This window comes from Nicotiana attenuata, chromosome 10 (genome assembly GCF_001879085.1).
Source record: "Nicotiana attenuata strain UT chromosome 10, NIATTr2, whole genome shotgun sequence".
Classification (NCBI taxonomy): Eukaryota; Viridiplantae; Streptophyta; class Magnoliopsida; order Solanales; family Solanaceae; genus Nicotiana; species Nicotiana attenuata.
This window is the reverse complement of record NC_031998.1, coordinates 40,160,220-40,180,099: the sequence shown is the minus strand read 5'-3', so window position 1 is coordinate 40,180,099 and position 19,880 is coordinate 40,160,220. Positions and strand designations below refer to the sequence as shown.

The window sequence follows — 19,880 nt, the reverse complement described above, 5'->3', positions numbered from 1 at the left end:
CTTATCCTACTACATTTAGGGTTATTTTCTTTTAACAGTGAATGAGTTGTTATTTGCTTGTGGTTGTGGAAACTGATACTCGTTATCAACAAAAATTGAGTTTCTCGATCCTTTAATGACAAAGTAGTGTAAAGGAGAACTTATTGGATTATATTTTTTGTTAATAAATATATGTAAAATTTTATTTATTTGCTCTCCTGATATGGTGCACAATTTGAGTGTTTTTTAGGAAATCCTACCGTAGAAAGCAACCACAGAAAAAGAAAAAGAAAAGAGAGAAAAAGAAAAGCAGTCTTAGGAAAGTCTGGTACCTAAATATAATCAAAGTAATTGTGCGCTGATGTGACTTAAAATGACTAATGTGGTGGCGGCATTTTAGGAGTATTGTTAAAAATTAATGTCAAACATCAAAGGAATACTTTAATTAGTCGTTAAGTAGAACAATCCAAAAACTAGTGAAAAGAAAAAGGGTGGGGAAAAAAAGATCTTGAAAGCAGCCGCATGGTCGGTATTTGGATTGGCTTATAAAAAGTATAGCTTTTAAGCTAAAAGCCAAAGTCATAAGTTGATAATACTCAATTTTTGGCTTTTGGCTTATTTTTTGTACTTTTTATGCCTAAACGTAAAGCTTTTAAACACTTTTTATCATTGTCAAATACCACACAAACTAAAAAAGTGCTTAAAAGCCAATAAACACTTAAAATAAGCCAATCCAAACACTCAAGTAAGTTAATGATAATTGATAAAAGCATTTAAGCGAATATAATTATAGTGTTTCTGTAGATGATAAAACCTGTTGAGAGTAATGAGACTTAAAGAAGAAACACACTCTGTATTATTTATGAGCGAGTTAGTTTTTTAAGTAATTATTAGTTAAGTAGTTAATTAGTTGGGCAGAATAGCCTCATAGACATTTGTACTTGTTTGGTTTTAGCATCCCGGTTCTTTTACTTCACAAAATTTCATCCAAACACTTATACTTGTTCAAAAGTAATATTTTAAACCCCTCCGACTGTTGACCATGTCTATGTGCTTGACAGCTGAGTTGGACAAAATACATGTATTTCATGCGTCGAAGGAGCGTGAAGGTATTCCCCCAAATCTGAAGACATCCGGCGATGGCTCTCTTCTTCTTCTTCTTCTTCTTCTTCTTCTTCTTCTTCTTCTTCTTCTTCTTCTTCTTCTTCTTATTATTATTATTATTATTATTATTATTATTATTATTCTTCTCCATTCTGATTTTTTTTGTTTATATGTATACATTAAAAAAGGGGAAAAGGACAGAGTTTTGGCTGGAAATCGTTTGATGCCATCTGGGTTGAGATTGTTTGCGATTTGTTGTTAATGTTGCCATAGCTTCGTTTTTTTTTAAGTTACCATCTCGATTTGTGTTTAATATGTTTAAAACATTATGTTGTCTCCACTTTAAGCTTGCCGGAGCTTATCGCGGGTGAGCTATTCTTGTGGGCTCACTATTTCGCCATCGATGGCGTTAAACTATTTCGTGGTTGCTCTCCCAATTGACGAGGTACAATACAATATAAGAGTCATTGTCGGCTAAAATTCAGGCCAAAGTACCGGATCTAAAAACCTATATGATAGTAAAAACATAAAATAGAAGACAATGGGCTAAGGATAAGAGGAAACGGGAAAAGTATCGATCGGAATAGATGATTTTTATGTTTGAATTTTATTTTTATTTTTATTTTTGATTTTAATTATTTTTAGTCTACCGTGTGACATGGCATCTACACATTGTTATTTTTTGGCGTGGCAGCCAACGTGGAGGAGATTGTATTACACACACTAACAGCCTCCTGTCATAAGCATTTATTATACACGGTTTGAAGGTGTGTAAGTGTTCAATTGACAAATTGTTAAGTTTAAGGACCGACATGACAAAATTGCACTAGTATAGGTGCCATTTAGGCTATTCTGCCACTAGTTGGCGACAGCTAAGCATAAAGTGTATACATAGTAGTCACGTGTATCTCATTTTTGCTTTGAACTTCAATGGAATAGTTCCAGGCAAAGACTTCATCTTCTCTTCTCTCCCTCTGCATGTCGTATTTCTCATCTTGCTCCTAATTCTTCAAAACCCACTCCCAAGTACTTAATAAAAACATTAGTGGTGATACATTTGCTCGTAATATACAGTATGTCGCAGAATTTTCTTTATCTTTATCGTTTCAGATAGGCAAAATTCAGGATCCCCGTAAACTTGGTAACTTTTATTTAGTTCACCTTTCACCTAATAGAGGGCATTTAAGCTAACATAAAGATGAAAAATAAACTCAATAAAAATCATCAAGTTTAGGAGGGACACGACCTATCCGTCTTTTAAATAATATATCTTTATTTATAACTTAACTCCAATAGGAGGGCATTAAAAAACATATATATACTTGGCGTTTTAGGTAAAAGTTGTTCGTTAATATTTCAAGAGATATATTATAATAGAGTCTTCTTTCCATTTTTATTGAAATAATTATTTTAAGAGGACGCAAATTCCTTTTTTTTTAAAAGAATTGTAACGTGAATCAAAAGTACATATAAAAACATGTGATTTTAAATATTTCACGAAATTCTTTTTGATGTTATTAAATGTAACATGAAAGCTTTAGGTGAAAAATTAGTCATACAAATTTAATGATAGAGTACTAGTGTTAGGTGACATTCTACACCTAAATGACGCACGTTGAATCATATAGTAATTGTTTGTAAATTTGGCAGAATTTGACGTTATTGTAAAAACATGATGGTGACATGATTAATGATTAAACGGCTGAGATTAATTGAAAGAATGGGGTAATACCAAATATGTGTGTGCGCACATGTACAAACGAAAAGTTGCCCGTGCAGATATTCACTTTTAGATATTTCTGTCTAACCACATGGTTTCTCAAAGGGTATTTGCGTAACTTCACAAAACATTTAACGCCGTCAGAACCGTCATTTCATTTCAGTGCTGGCATCTGACAAAGCAAACTGAAACTGTCAAATCACTGACGTCGACGTTTGTCTCTTAAATCGAAAAAATACCTAAAATACTCAGCAGTTGCCACGTGTCCGTCCTTTAAATCTGTCCTGATTCGGCCCAAGCCCTCGATCTCCTTCTTTTGATTCTGCCTCAGTATATTGACTGACGTGGCATATCTCATCCTACGTGGAGACTATGGGGCCTACATTTTGTCCACGTCATCCGCTTCAATTCGTCCCAACATCCAAGTTTCTTATTATTACCTCATAATTAACTTTCCGTGGATATAGTAAAGTGTTTCTTCGTACAACCAAAATCTCCCTTTGAGAAAAACAGTTGGAAATCCCTTTTGGTTTTCACTCGATAAAGCAAATCTAAAGTCATTTCTATATCTGTTCCTTAATTTTCTGTAAAATTCATTATGATATAATTACTAATTTTCTCTCCAATTCAATTTTCATGACTCAGTTGCTCTAATTTTTGCTGGGTTTAACGGAGTTTCGATTGCAAAATCAATCTCTGTAACTGCTTTGTCGATGACTCCTGAAGGTGTGTCTCTAATAATTATCATCAAATTCAAGTATATATTGTAGTTAACGTCCTCTTTGTTTTCTGCTGAACCTTTTCACTTTAATTTGTCATTTTTTTCTCTGGCTTTTGAATAATCATTGATATTATGAAGGAAATAAGGGTTTTGTCTATATATTTTTTTTGGTATGTGTCTTTCTGTTATGCAATTGTATCATATGCTTAGTATTATTTTCTGTGCTGGTTAGTACTAGGGTTTGGTGTGTAATCATCAAGTAGTATTTTAATATTGTTGATTTTGTTATTCAATTGATCGTATGGTGGTGTCCAGGTCAGCTTGTATGCACCCTGTCTATTCCATCGAGTACGTGCTACCTCCCACCGGCAGAGTTACCTACTATGGCTTAGGCTGATGAGAAGAAATTTACCTTGTGTTTTTACCTCGATTATTCGATTAATCGTCTAACATTTCTAGTGTGGAATAGGTTTGAGAGGGTTTGTGTTATGAAGAATTTGGGTTCTTGATGAAGAAGCAATGCGCAATTTGTTTTAGCTGACAAGGATTTATGAGAGATTGTGCCGGTACCACATCTTCCTTAGCATCAGTATTTTTGGATCTGGTTCACAGGGAGTGTTTCAATGACAATAGTTGGTGATGAAGAAAGAGAAATGCTAGATGAGGACAAGGTTATTGGAGCTGGGAATTCACGTGAGGGGCTAAATGTAGTTCAGGATAATGAGATCAACATTAATACAACCAATAGTGATAGAATAGATGTGGGAGGGAACACATTGCAAGCCCAAGGTGGTTTGAAATTGCAACAACAGCAACAGAGTCAAGGGTCGGCAGTCTGTTGGGAACAATTTCTTCATGTCACCTCCATTAAAGTGCTGCTGGTGGAGAATGATGATTCTACACGACATGTCGTCTCTGCTTTACTTCGAAATTGCAATTATGAAGGTTAGTTCTTTGTTAAAAAGTATTGTCAAGTTTGAGTTTTAGCTTTATGCAATATTAGCAAATTGTTAACATTTGAGTTGATTTGTTAAAATCCTGGCTTGCTCTTGTATTTGCATAGCTTTCCTTTTATCATTTCAACTATATCTTGCAATAATCAATTACGACCGGCTAAAAGCTGAGCAAGCTTGTACATCTGAGTTTGTTTTAATTTCTGGTTTTGAGTATTTGCGGAGCAATCGGATCTTACCTATAATATTGGGTACCTAAACAAGGATATTGAGGTGTCATTTACAGTATATTTGTTTGCATGCTTTATCACTAGATGCGAAATATACTCTCATTTGAGTTGCATAATGGGTTGGCATTGTCTGTCAGCCTGATGGAGATCAGAGTAGTCAAAAGCGAAAAACAGAGGGAAGTGGCGAATCTTCTGGGGCTTTAATTGCAACGAGGAATTAAAGTACTGCTTTAATGAAGAAAAGCACTAATGAAGAAAAAATAAAAAACATGTGTAATACAACATAACTATTTTAATAAAGGAATTGAAATAACTATAATTTAGTGGAATATATGGAGTAAAAATTATATCAATCACATTGAAAATCATCTAAAATTCCTGATATAAATGAAAAGATGGGGTTCATGTTTTTAGGAGCTAGTTTTTTCTTTCTAAAATTTTAATTTCTTATTGCTAACAACTAAAATTTCATTTGTAATGTTTTTTAACAATTAATGTATTAGACGGGATTGCAGTGCCTAAATGCAAACAATTAAGATATCTAGGCTCGTTGTTTCAAGAGAAGTGAATGATGGATGAAGATGTTACACGTAGAATCAACATCAGATGGTTGAAATGGAAAAATGCTACCAAGGTGTTATGCGATAGAAGTAGGGGCGGATTTAGGGGGGCGCAAGGGTGTTCACTGAACACCCTTCGCCGAAAAATTACACTGTATATATAAGGCAAAATCTGTTTTTTACATATATATATATATATATTAAGTTTTGAACACCCTTAACACAATCCAAAAGTGTAGTTTAGTGGTCAAGGGGGTTCAAAATTTACATAAGGTCATGGGTTCAATTCCCACTAGCTACAAAAAAATTTTTTGAACCCCCTTCGTGAAGATCCTGGCTCCGCCACTGGATAGAAGGATGCCTACCAAAATGAAAGGTAAGTTTTATAAAACAATTATAAGACAAGCAATGTTATATGGGAGTGAATTTTGGGCCGCTAAAGTCTAATACATCCGCCTCAGAGATGTGAATGCTAAGATGGATGTGTAGTCATATAAGACTAGACAAGATTAGAAATGACCACATTCACAAGATGGTTCAAGTAGCACACATTGAGGATGAAATGATAAAAGGTCTCTTAGATGGTTTGGTCATGTCCCGGGTCAACCCTCAGATGCACCGTCCCGTGGATGTGAAACCATGGTGAGTGAAGGTGTTAAAAAAGACGAGGTAGACCTAAATCACTTGAAAGGAAGTTGTATTGGAGGACCTACAATTTCTTGAGATCCATGCAAACTTGGTGAAGGCACGATGGAAGAAAAAAATCTATATAGGCGATACCTATTAGTTGAAAACATGTTTTGGTCATGTTAGCACTTCTACTTTACTAACTATGCTTTTCTACGAGTTGTTTAGCATTTTAGAAATTTGTACATCGATGGGAAATATAAAGAACTTCTAGTACTTTTTATTTTTATAAGAATGTGCCACCTAGAATTAAATGCAAGTTCTACAGAGTGGTGGTTAGATTGATTATGTTCTACGGGGTGGAGTGTTGGCCAGTCAAGAACTTTCATGTCCAGAAAATGAAAGTAGCAGAAGTGAGGATGCTGAGATGGATGTGTGGGCATACTAAGAGGGATAAGGTCAGGAACAAAGATATTCGGGATAAGGTGGGGGAGGTAACTGTGGAGATTAAGATGCGAGAATTGAGGCTGAGATGATTCGGGCATGTGATAAGGAGAGGCATTGATGCTCCAGTGAGGAGGTGTGAGAGGTTGAATATGGTGGGTCTAAGGAGAGGTAGAGGAAGACCGAAGAAGTATTGGGGAGAGGTGATTAGACATGACATGACACTTTTTCAGCTTACTAAGGACAAGACCATTGATAGGAAGTTGTGGAGGTCAAGAATTAGAGAGCCCGTTTGGATTGGCTCGTTTTAAGTGCTTTTAAGCCAAAATAACTTTTAACCATTTTGTAGTGTTTGGATAAAGTAAAAAAGTGCTTTTAAGCACTTGTTTTTAAGCTAAAATGACAAAAACAAGCCAAAAGCAAAAAGTTAGAATTCCTAACTTATGGCTTAAAAGCTATTTTGGCTTAAAAGTCACTTAAAACAAGCTCATCCAAACAGGCTCATAGTAGAAGGTTGGTAGGCAGTAGAGCTTTCTTCCTGTCCTTATCAGTAGTTTTAGTATTACTCTTATTTTGTCGTATTCTTGGATGCCTATCACTATCAGATGTTGCTTCTGCTTTGATTTTGTCACTGATTTGCTGTTGTTGTTGCTTTTCCATGACTCTTTCATTACTATATCTCTGTTGCTTTAATGCTGCGACTATGTTCGCCTGAGTCGGGGTCTATCGGAAACAACCTCTCTATCTGCATAAGGTAGAGGTAAGGCTGCGTACACACTACCCTTTCCAGACATTACTTATGGGATTACATTGGATTTGTTGTTGTTGTTGTTGGTAGGAAATATAAAGAGCTTCTAGTACTTTTTATTTTTATTATATTTTTTATTTTTGTTTTGTACAATATTGGCCAGAGATGAGTTCATATGGTGTAACATGGTCTGTGAAGATTCATATACCCGACCCTAACTTGTGTGAGATTGAGGCGTAGTATTTGTTGTTGTAATGACCTCTTAAAGACAGCCCCGAGGGTTATGAGGCGCTCGCTTTAACACCTTCGTGCCTATACTAAGCCAGAGAAAGCAACAACCTAGCTTGAACTGAGTTTCAAGTGTTAAGTGCACCTCAAATGCCTCTAACAACACCGATGGAGATGCCTAATAGATGAGCTAGTGGGACGTGTTATTGGATTCAATTGTTGCTTGAGCTGAGGGTTTCACATACTGAGTAAGACATGACATATTCGTCTTCTTAAACAATGATTTATCTGATTCCTGAAATGTGAGTAAACCATCTTTTACTAACATTGTTTTATTAATAAAATATATTAATCCTTCTTTTTATAGCTGAGAAATTCCCGAGGGCCAATGCCATAAATATAATAATCCTATCAGCACTAAGATTTCTGTTTTACATTTGTATTTCATTTCCGGCCCTTATGTGCATCTTATGCGTGGCAGCTTAGTGCATCGGGCTACCCTTATGTGCATCTTATGATAATCTGATATCAAAAATAAATATGCTTAAATAATTTAAATTGGAGTCTCGCTAACAACTTGAGCTTGAGTCTAAGTGTGAGCATGATTCATATTTCAAGACAATTTCAAGTTTGATGTGGTTATGTTAATCATTATTGCTGGCTCAAGTGTTCGATTCTTGTCTTCTTTAGAACTTTTAAGAGAAGACATGATCCAATCGGAACTTGACACATGTAGATACAAAGGAAGAGAGAGCGGCCGCTTATTGGCAGGGTCATTATGTACAAGGTTCTTGAAAAGGGACGACAAAGTTTTCCATATAGGCAGTGCGGATAGCAAAAGTACCACGGACAATTATTTGCATGGATGATGGCAAGCGTGTAATATTAACGACAGAAATTAGAGAAGAAAGCAAAGTACGGGTTAATTGGTGCTTCATGTGCAAGAATTCGGGAGAAATGTGAAATTTATTAGTGCATTGCAAGGTAGCCAATCGGATGCGGTGGATAATCCTAAATATGTTTGGCGTACAATGGATAGTGAAGGACATCACACATTGCTGGATATTCAGGAGGAGAAGAAGGAGATGGAAGACTTGGAATGTCGCTCCTTTGGCATTTATATGGGTCCTTTGGAGGAGAATAATACATACTCCCTCCGTTCCATTTTATGTGAACCTGTTTGACTGGTCACGGAGTTTAAGAAAAAATGAAGACTTCTGGAATTTGTGGTCCTAAACAAGTCAAAAAGGGGCCCAGAGTATTTGTGTGGTTATAAAAGCTTCTCATTAAGGGTAGAATTGTAAGTTTAAGCTAAAATGTTTCCAAATTTAGAAAGGGCTCATTCTTTTTGGAACGGACCAAAAAGGAAATAGGTTCACATAAACTGGAACGGAGGGAGACTCACGAGGTGTTTGTTGGTATAGATGATTGGATGTCTTTTGTAGATAACCATATTTTGATGTAGGTTTTCTAATCTCACCTATCAGATTCCGTTGTGGGAAGACACACTTCTTTTTGTAGATTCGCCAATGATATACTTGATAATATCATGAGAATTAAATATCAATTTTTGACCGCTAAAAAGTGTGTGTGTTCTTGGTTAATAAAAATACATGTTTACTATAAGCAGGACAATGGCTTTCAAAGAGGAGTCCAGTAGCGAATGAAATGAATAATTGTGGTTCGGCAAGGATCTTATCCTTCTACTTCGGAATGATTCAAAGAGAAAGATCTCAAATACTTGTATACTTATTGCATGTGGGGTTTTCCCCCCTCAGAACATCAATAAAATATTGCTTTATAAAAGAATGTCTGTATTGTATGGCGCTTTACGCTTGTCTCAGATGCCGCTAACCACGTGCTATATCATGTAAGTAGAGTTACTTGAAGGGGAGCCAACTGCAACGGAGAGCTGCTGACATCTTTCTACTGATCTAGCACTTAGTCCCATTCCTTAGGTTAATTTGGCAGTAAATTAATATATAAATAGGTCGTGGTCATCTAATTTGTATCTAAATTTGTGAATCTTGTGGAAGAAACTATTGTTGGTTTTTTAAAAGATGGGGCAGCAAAAAGATTAAAGTATTGATTGAAAAAGTCTCTCAATAATTTTATTAAGCATACCAAGGCTTTAAATAGCCAATTAGGAACATAATCTGCATAAGAGGAATTTAAAAATCCCAAAATATCTCAACAAACCTTAAAAATCTAACCGAAATTTAAATTCAAAAAAGTAGATTTATCATAAAACTAAGTAGCTGATTATGCTAAAAAAGTTACTGCAGTAATTGAAAGCAACAAAATTTCAATACTCCTCCTTTGCTTTAGTTGCTGCAATTAAAAAAGTTGCTCCTCCTCAATTCTTGCTTCGGTTGTTTGTCCTTGAGGAGTGTTTTGAGCATCGCTGATATTGCACACTTTTGTAGTGCAGTTCTTTTTTTTTATTTCTTCTTTCTTTTTTGTCTTTTGGTTTTGTGCATGAAGAACACCCTTAGTGACCTTGTCTTATCTAAAATCTCTTTTGAAAGTATTTGATTCTGGACAATGATAGGATTTTCAGGGATTGCTGGTAAGGATTGTTCTTCCTTTACAACATTCAACAAATCATAGGTTTTAAGATATGATTTTATTTTCACTGAGCAAATTTGATAGTAATCGCCAGCGAAAGTTTGTGGGGCATTCAGAGAGAGATTGCTGCTTGCCATGTTTGAAAATGGGTTTAAAAATTGATATTGGTTAAAAATGATTTGAAAACGGTTCTTTGGAAGAACTCACAATCCCGTAAGACCAATGAAGCTCTTGATATCACTGTTGGTTTTTTAAAAGATGGAGCAGCAAAAAGATTAAAAATATTGATTGAAAAAGTCTCTCAATAATTTTATTAAGCATACCAAGGCTTTAAATAGCCAATTAGGAACATAATCTGCAGAAAAATCTGCATAAGAGGAATTTAAAAAGCCCAAAATATCTCAACAAACCTAAAAAATCTAACCGAAATTTAAATTCAAAAAAGTAGATTTTTCATAAAACTAAGTAACTTATTATGCTAAAAAAGTTACTCCAGTAACTGAAAGCAACAAAATTTCAACAACTATAAAGTGGCAGCAGAAATCTGTCATGGTGTTCAAGTTTCAAGTTAATATGAAGTTTCAAGTTTCATTTTGTGTGATATTTGGTCAGAGGAACCTAAGTGGTTCTCTATGCTTTTCCCTTTTTATTACACTTCCAATTCATGACCAGTATCTGTTGTATTTGTTGTAAATATCTTTGGTGTGGTTGCTCTCTTACCACTTTTGTATCTTTATTATCATCTCATAAACCTTTGCTGTTTGCAGTTATAGAAGCAGCCAATGGATTGCAAGCTTGGAAGATACTGGAAAACCTGACCTATCATATTGATCTAGTGTTAACAGAGGTTGTAATGCCTTGTTTGTCAGGCTTAGGTCTTCTATGCAAAATCATGAGCCACTACGCACGCAAGACTATTCCCGTGATCAGTAAGTAACCTTGCTAGTTTGGCTAATTAGTCTATTGTAAAACTCTTACTACACTATGTTTAATTCTGAAATGATACTATTAACACCTGATGAGTGCTATGTGCAGTGATGTCATCTCACGATTCAATGGGTTTAGTCTTCAAGTGTTTGTCAAAAGGTGCAGTTGACTTCCTGGTAAAACCTATACGGAAGAATGAGCTTAAGAACCTGTGGCAGCATGTGTGGAGAAGATGCCACAGTGTGAGACACCATTACTCTCAGGATCCTTTTTCTTCTAAGCTTCTTGGTGTAAAATGAATGGCTGGTGCACTGATGTCCATGAACATACCTAAATTATCAGTTATTGTTAGTCATGGAGCTTAGTTTCTGCTAATTTGTTCAATGGGCTGTTTTTCTAGTTATAGGCTGTTTCTTTAGTTGTGTGTAATTTGCCATTTAGCTAGCCTTCCCAGTGTTTTTTTGTACTACAGTGATTAGATCATTTTCATTTTCTCAGTCTAGTGGAAGTGGGAGCGAAAGTGGTACTCAAACCCAAAAATCTATAAAATCAAAAAGCAGTGAGAAGTCTGAAAACAACAGTGGTAGCAATGATGGGGAAGATAATGGGAGCGATGACCAAGATGTTGGAAGCGGCAGTGATGATGGAAGTGGCACACAGGTACTGACATATGGTTGCCTTCAATAAAAATTAAAGGACATTGTGCAAAATCTGCCTTTTAGCTTATTTTTCATTTATTCATATGCAGAAAATAACAAATGATAGCAACAGCCTCGAAAATGGGCTAGGACTCCTCTTTCGTAGTTATTTGAAGCATTAGATAATTGAGGTGATTTCCTCTTTTTTTTTTCTTTTCGAAATGTTCTACTGATTAGTACATGTAGACGAGAGTCTGAGACAGTATATTCTCACATTTAAAACACTAAATTCTGCAGCAAATAAACGAGTTAGAAATGTAAGACTTCATTTGAGTTAGAGTGCATTAGTAGTCCATTGTGACTTAGATAATTTTAGATGTCCCAGCTATTGAAAGCAATGGTTATATAAGTTTCTAACTGAAAGGAAAGAAGTAATAACTCCAAAATTTAATGTGTTTTTCCTTTCGTCACATTATCCTTACGATTCAACACAATAGTTCTATAATGATGTCCCCGTTATGCATTAAAATTCCCATGCTTAATGACTAATAGAAGTACAGAATCATGTAAATAATATTTCTTTGAGTCTGAAAATTTTATTTTGCAGAGTTCCTGGACAAAGCAAGCTGTTGAAGTTGATAGCTCTCTGGCAGTGCCTCCACGGAATCTGTTACCTGAGTGTTCAGACAGCACTTGTGCACAGGTTCTTCATTCAAATGCAAAAACCGCTTCTAACAGGAATGCACACATAAACACCAAAAGAAAATGCCAAGAAGCTGAAGAAAAACCTGGTAATGAATGTCACTCATCTTTTTCTCCTCTTTGGTTCTAGCTTATCTTAGTTGACTGAAAATGTATCTATCATGTGTTTCATTGAAGATTGCATTGCAAAACGAAAATCCTCCCTCGTAGGCATACCTAGAAATCAGAAGTCACAATCTGAAAATGCAATCCAGATTCCATTCAAACTTGTTGGTGCGAAACAGAAGAGTCTGCTGGAAATAGATTCCAATGCAAGCAGTTTTAAGATAGATAAACACCGGGCAAATCTAGATGGTAATCGTCCATCCACTGAATATCATGATGTGACTGCTGAGACGTCTAATCCTCGGAGTGACAGCAGAGAGTTGAACAAAGCTGTATTAGAAATCAATAATGCATCCATTAATGAATCTAAACAGCCACTTTTTGAGCTAAGTTTGAAAAGGCTAAGAGGACCAAAAGAACCAGGAAAAACTGCTCAAGATGATCGTAATGTTTTGAGAAGATCAGATCTTTCAGCTTTCTCAAGGTTTGGAGACAATAGTTACTAGTTTATGCTTTCTAAACTATTTTATCAGAGCTACTGTTGATTTCCTTTGTTGGATGGGGAACTTTCAGCAATTTATGTTTTGCTCTGTGGGTGGACCATTTTGCAGGTATAATTCGTCCTCAAACCCTACGAGGACTCCTCATGGGATCACCCTAAGTAGTTCTTTAATTGATAATAGCCAAGAAGTTGCCAAGAAAGAGTCGGTATGTGATATTCCAACTCAGACAAATGAGAAATTACATCCAACCTCAAATGGAACTGGCAATAACATAGATATGGGGTCCACCACTAATAAACTTCCTAAGGAGCTATTATCTTCTAGAGATCAGTCAGAAGCAACATCGACAATTAACAATTTGCAACCATCGTCAGCTTTCAAGCCTGTAAAAATTGACTTTGGAATTTCTCCTCAGCAAGGGCAACAAGTTAAGCCTTGTAACATGCAAGCCACAACCAGTCTTGCTCCACAAGGCTCTCACACTGACAGCCTAATTCAGCAACCTCATCAGCACCACCGATATCATCATGTCAACGACCTGGATCAGCATTGCACTTCCAACCATGTTGATTGCTCATTGAAAAAACTGGCTGTGGGTGGACCAAATTGTGCTTCGTCCAATATTCTAGCTAGGCCTCATGAAGGGAACCCTGAATATCAGAGTTTGAACAGAAGTGCTTCTGGAAGTAACCGTGGAAGCAATGCGCAAGATGGAAGCTGCACGGCTATAAATGCTGGACGCAGAAATGGGGAAAGTGATAATGGGTTAGCTGGCAAAAATGGAAGTGGTGATGCCAGTGGCAGTGGTTGTGGCAGTACGATAGATCCTTCTAAACTTGCGAGAGCAGCAGCCTTGACCAAATTTCATCATCAGAAGAAAGAAAGATGCTTTAAAAAAAAGGTACATTGGAACATAGGATTTGTAGCTTATCTATCATAATCTTGTTTTCATCAGTGATTTATCCTATTCCTACTTTCTTCTGAATCTTTGTGCTGAAGTACTTTTGGTATCAGCATATTATACTGAGAGCCTCCTAATTCACTTATATAAGACACTTAAATTTCAGTAGTCAAGTTCATTTCTTATGCTTTAGAGTTGAAGACTACTCTAGTCCATTCTCTAGCACACAAACACAGTGTGACATCATAGTATAATTCTGCAATTTTATCATCATCTTATGACCATGCCCACCCTTAAATTAATTTGTTGGTAATTGATATTTGTTTTAGTTTTCTAACTAGTATGAATAACAACAACAACAAACCCAGTAAAATCCCACAAGTGGGGCGTGAGGAGGGTAGTGTGTACGCAGACCTTACCCCTACTGTGTGAAGGTAGAAAGGCTGTTTCCGGTAGACCCTCGAAAACAGCCCAGTCTAACTAGTATTACTCTCTCCATATAAAATTAGGTGTCACAAGTAGATTGACATGAAAAAAAAATTAGGCAAGAATTGAAAATTTTATTTATCTTGATGGAAGTAGATATACACTTAAACTTTTGGTAAGTTTAAACTTTTTGTGATGGTTAAAGTGAAACTTCTATTTATAAATCCAGCATGAAGATTGAAGAGAAGCAGATCAGTCAGTGTACTATTGTCATACCTGGTCAATGTGTTTATTTGATGTTATATGTAGATGACATAACCATTGTAGGCGATGACTATGAGAAAATCCAGTTAAAAAGGATATCAAACCAGTCATTTCCAAACCAAGATTAGGAAATCTAAAGTACTTTCCTGGTCTTGAGGTCACCTAATGGAGAGATGATACTGTTATTTCACAAAGGAAGCATGTATTAGATATTTTTAAGGAATATGATGCAGTGCAACCTATTGAGTCCCATTGATCCGGATAGTGAACTGCTACCAGATCAGGCGAAGCCATGTCCAAATCCTGAAAGGCACCGAAGGCTAGTCAGGAAATTAAACGATCTCACTATTATCTGAATAAACATTTCTTTTTCTGTGGGTGTAGTGAGTCAGTTCAGGCAGTTTTGATGTACTAGTCATTAGGATGTTGTGTGAATCTCAAGATACATGAAGACAGCACTAGGTCAAGGATGGTTGTATGAAGACAATGGATACTGGATATATTGATGCAGACTAGGCTGGTTCACCAATAAATCATCTATATATTGTGTTTTTGCCAGTGTTTTGAATAGCGTGAGGCGAATGAGGGCCCACTTCACTGAGGCGAGAGGCGAGAAGCGAAGCGCTCGCCTTTTTTATGTGAAGCGACAATTTATATAAAAAAAATAAAATATTAAATTTGCGCGCACACAAACACACACACACACACACATATATATATATATATATATATAAACTCAGGTTTGAAGAAGCTCTCTGCCTCTGCCCGTGAAAGAATTGAAAAACAAAAGAAAAAAAAAAGAGAAGAAAAAGGAATGAAGGAAGAAAGAAAGAAAAAGCTCTCTGTTGCTCGATCAAAACAACAGAGCAAAAAAGAAAAAGAAGAAGAGAAGAAGAAGAAGAAGAAGAAAAAGGAAGAAAGAAAGAAAGGAGAAAGAAGAAAGAAGAAGAAAGAAAGAAAAAAAAGGCAGAAACTCGTGGAAAAGGAAAAGAAGAAAGAAGAAAGAAGAAAGAAGAAAGAAGAAAGAAGAAAGAGAAAGAAGAATAGCTGATGTGACTGGGTCGACTTGAAGGAGAAAGAAGAAGAAGTCGTTGAAGCGCTAAATTTTTTCTTTTAATCGCTGATCTGTTGCCTTTTTCTTTTCTTTTTTCCAAAAAGCGACGCTACAGGGCGCCTCTCGCTACACAGCACCTCTCGCTACATAGGCAGAGGCGCTCGCCTTTTTGAAATCGCCACGCAACAGAGGCAAATAGTGCTGGAGGCTCGCATCGCATCGCTAGGCGAGCGCTATTTACAACACTGGTTTTTGCTGGTGGTAATCTTGTAGTATGGAAAAGTGAGAAACAGAATGTTTTGCTCAATCTAGTATAGAAGCTTAATATCGAGCCATGGCAACAAGGGGAAGCTGAATATCAAGCCATGGCAACAACTTTTGTAACCCCCTATGGGTTAAACGAGTACTCAGAGAATTGGCACATTAAATGAAATGTTTTGTGATAATCAAGCAACACCACATATAGGCAGTTGGCTGGTACATTGAAGTACCTTATTGTAACTTTGATTGATATTGCCTTTCTAGTGGCTGTTGTAAGTCAGTTTATGTACTCTCCATGTGATTCATTGGGATGCAAGTGTATATATCCTTTGTATAAAATCAAATCCAAAGAGAGAATTAATTTCTAGGATCAAGGACATTAATAGATTGAGCAAGATCGCCTTCTAATATACGTTCTACCTTTGGATGTTTTAATTGTAGGCATAGAAGAAGAAGACAAGGCATGGGAGCTACGCTGGTAGCTCCGTTGGCTCTTATATGGGTCGTATGGAGAGAGAGAAATAGGAGAGCTTTTGAGGGAATTTGTACTATTGAGGAATAGCCTCTTTTGTTTGATGGCTTTTTGGTGCACCCTTGAGATTCCTTCTTGTATAGATGATTGGGTGTCTTTCGTAGAGAATCATGTTTTGTTGTAGATTCTCTACTTTTGGTATACCTCTTGTATACAGGAGTTTTCTCCCATCCTTAATATCATTTACTTTATCCAAAAAAAAAAATTGTAGGTTATTTGGTGTCTTGTAAGATCAAAAAACAAAACATGGTTACTAGATCTAGGACAGAAACAGACTTTCGGACAAAGGTTATTGCAACTTGCAAACTCATTTGGATCAAATAGTTCTTCATTTGGTATTGAATCTAGTGTTTCATGAGATAACTAAACACATGGAGATCGATGTCACTTTGTCAGAGCAAAGATACACTTAAGAGAAATTGTTATGGAATTCATCAAGTCAAATGATCAGGTTGAAAATAGATTCACCTAGTCTCTCACTGGTCCTTGAATTAGTTATATTTGTAACAAACTCGGTACATACAACTTGTATGTACCAAAAATGTAGACATTGATAATCCACATTTGTTATCCCTGGTAGGGGAGAACTATTACAAATAGAAAATATAAGACCCGGTGACCTAGAATTTGGAAGAACCAAATTTTCGCACAATACTTTGAGTACCTTGAAAACTTTGGGACCAACTACTATCCGTTTTCTTTTATAAGTAGGACCAACTTCTAACCATGACGTGACCTTTAGAAACTTACTTTTTTCTTATCAGATACTTTTTTTTAGAATTACCTGATCACAGTAAGGCCATTCACGAGCTTTTATTCATGGCATGAGACTGCTCATAGACCATGGTTCTAGCCTCTAATTGCAATAGCTTGAAATATAGCAGATGCTCCTAGAGAGTAAACTGTAAAGTATGATATAGAAATTAAGCATACAATTTCTCTTAGAGGATATACTTGATCTAAAAGCAACTACAACCAATATTACACTTGGGCTCCTCTAGAAGAAAAGTTGACATCACATATATTATCTGACTCCTATAGTTCTTATTGTTGTATTATTAATATTGTAGTAATTTCCGCTATCATAGTACATCAAAAGTTACCTGCCATCATCTTATAGTTTTAGATGTGGAATTTCGAATTGCCTTTTGCTATGCGCTCAGTTGCAGTACTGCAGTTCCTTGAGGCTGTGTCTCTACAGCTTGCTACCAAATAGGCAAATATGTTATGCTATATGGAACTAATGCTTAAAAGATATCAAACTTCTTGGTTCTTTAGTAATATGCTGTTTAGTCAACCATGGAGCAAACAGGAGTTTGCAGGATTTGTTTTCCATACTTCTATTTTGTAATAGGTAAAAGGAAAAGGAGTAACCCAACAAGATCAAAGATGATTAAAGTCCAGCTCATGCATAATACTAGATCCAAGTCTCTACATAGTTGGGTTATAGCACTAAAAAGGAGCTCTACATTTGCTGCTTTCACAAACTGTATAAAACCATTGGCTTATAGTAATATTCTAGAAATAGAGGCTGCAAACAAAACTTAAGTTGACTTACATTTATTCAAGTCCATTAATTTCTGAAAAGTTTGTATTCATGGTGGATAGATAAAAAACCAATCCTTAAATGATTGCAGAGGCTATATCACGTAAAAGGTATGTATCGTCAGTGTTTCTTCCTCATTTGCTCTAATATTACTTCAAAATTTACTTATGTATGTGCCTCTTTGCTGAATAAATGGCTCTGTGTATTCCCCTGGTTCCAATTTGCTTGGCACTCTTAATTGACATCTTTCTACATTTAGAAGCTGACAATTTAACTTTTCCATTCTGCATTGACGTGACTTGTTGAAGGTCCCACGGCATACAAAAACAAGTTGTTTGCTACAAGAGTACTTTTCATATTTTATGTATATCTAGCTTACATGTCCAAAATACAAAGACACATAAGAAGAAGTAAAAGAAGGAAATGGAAGTTGATTATGTGATTGGCTGAGGGATAGGCTTCTTGGAACTTTGACGTTCAAGTGACAGTTAAGGTTAGCAATGTAGTATTGGATCTCTCAGATAAGTTTTCGGTGGCTTTCGGATCCTCAAAAGATTCCAAAAGAAAGAGATGCCAATTTGGAGGAAATTTTAAAATAGTTTTGGATGGATGAAAATTAATTATGCATGTTGATTCTATTGAGTATGAAATGAGCATGTATATATGTCAAATGGCACTTCTATCTTCTTTTATTCAAGTTATAGAACCGATAATTAACATTGTGGATCAACTGTTACTTTTGCAGGGAAATGGACTGTAATTTTTAAAATCAGGTAGAAGAACTGATTTTTCTGCTTCCAAGTCAAGTGATCCTAACTAGTTGAAGCTGGTCTGCTAGTTGATTGTGAGGAACACACATATTTCCAGTTTCAGTAATCTTCCTGCTGTATCTTGCATGCCGACATTCAGAAACTGATAGGAGTGCCTTATATGCGTAGGGAGTTGAATTTTAGAAGGAATAAGGTTGACCTCAAAAGAGAACATGAGCTGTAGACCTAAAAGCTATCTGGCAAATTGCATGCAACAATCATGGAGTTCTTCATTTTCTGTTATTTTCCTGAAGTCAAATGGCTAAACCATACATTTGTGTCAGGATAGTGTAGTCGCAGTAATCGTTTCTTCCTTGAATTGTATCTTTTGATTCGGTACCAACAGAAAGAGGATAACAGAACAGTGGCGACTGTATCGAGGATATTTTCTGTGGGAGACAGAGCAAAACAACCCAAGTATACTGCAATCGATGATTTAGAGTTGTACTTCCTGATCCTTCATGCATTAATTTTTATTGATCATAATAGTTCTTGTACTGTGAGGATCTGGTCATGTAAAACATATAGTCCGATTTAACCATTTATTCCTGGCAGATATTCACTGTGTCAGTAATCGTGACTTGTTATAGGGGGGGTTCTGCTGTTGCCTTCTATAATAACAACTTGTCGCTCTTCATTTGTGTTTAATGAACAAAATATATATGGTTTGATTCTGTTGTTGATCGATTTGTGTGTATGACATTCTGACCCTCGGACTCGGTTCTGTTTAGCCTTTTGGATTCCAGCAACAATTGGATCTCTTCTGCGAATTGGTATGAACATTCTTTGCCATGAAATGTTTTAGCTAGCGTTTGGCCATAGATTCCCAAATTTGTTTTGAAAAATCTGATTTGGGTGAAGTTTGGTTTGAAGATGAAAATGTGTTTGGACCAAAGTTTTCAAAACATATTTCACTTTTTTAAAAAAAAAAACATGAAACGTGACTTATACCCACAAGTTCTAACAACTATCACAAATACACATCAGTACCTTTATTAATGACATTCATTATATTATCGCAAATCATAGTCCTGAACATAAATAAATTTGGTACAAAATTATTATTTCTATCATGAACTACATAATACACTATCAGATGACAAAGCAGCATTGTTACAAAATAATAAATGGTGGGCTCTTTTATAGAATACAAAAGTTTGGGGCAATTTTTTAAAAATATAATAGTGATATTTTGGACCAAAACCAACTCTTGGGATTTGGTTTTTAGGAATTTACTAAAATATAGATAAAATCTATGACCAAACATGTATTTATCAAAAAAAAAATCAAATATATTTTGACAAAATATATGGCGAAACGGTCCTTAGTA

The 19,880-nt window shown here is 35.8% G+C and overlaps 1 protein-coding gene across 4 annotated transcripts; it reads left to right on the top strand.

Moving 5' to 3' along the window:
• Positions 3,269 to 19,237, top strand: LOC109233342 (two-component response regulator-like APRR7). Of its 4 annotated transcripts, XM_019399183.1 has the most exons (10): positions 3,269 to 3,529; positions 3,840 to 3,872; positions 3,994 to 4,469; positions 10,650 to 10,811; positions 10,918 to 11,051; positions 11,308 to 11,469; positions 12,055 to 12,238; positions 12,327 to 12,738; positions 12,866 to 13,657; positions 18,485 to 19,237. In XM_019399183.1, the coding sequence occupies exons 3-10, from the start codon at positions 4,148 to 4,150 to the stop codon at positions 18,516 to 18,518; spliced, it is 2,202 nt and encodes a 733-aa protein (XP_019254728.1). In that variant the 5' UTR covers positions 3,269 to 3,529; positions 3,840 to 3,872; positions 3,994 to 4,147; the 3' UTR covers positions 18,519 to 19,237. The 4 variants fall into 4 exon arrangements, with proteins under 4 accessions (XP_019254728.1, XP_019254729.1, XP_019254730.1 ...); XM_019399184.1 differs by lacking the exon at positions 3,840 to 3,872; XM_019399185.1 differs by having other exon boundaries at positions 3,840 to 4,469; positions 12,866 to 13,658; positions 18,487 to 19,237.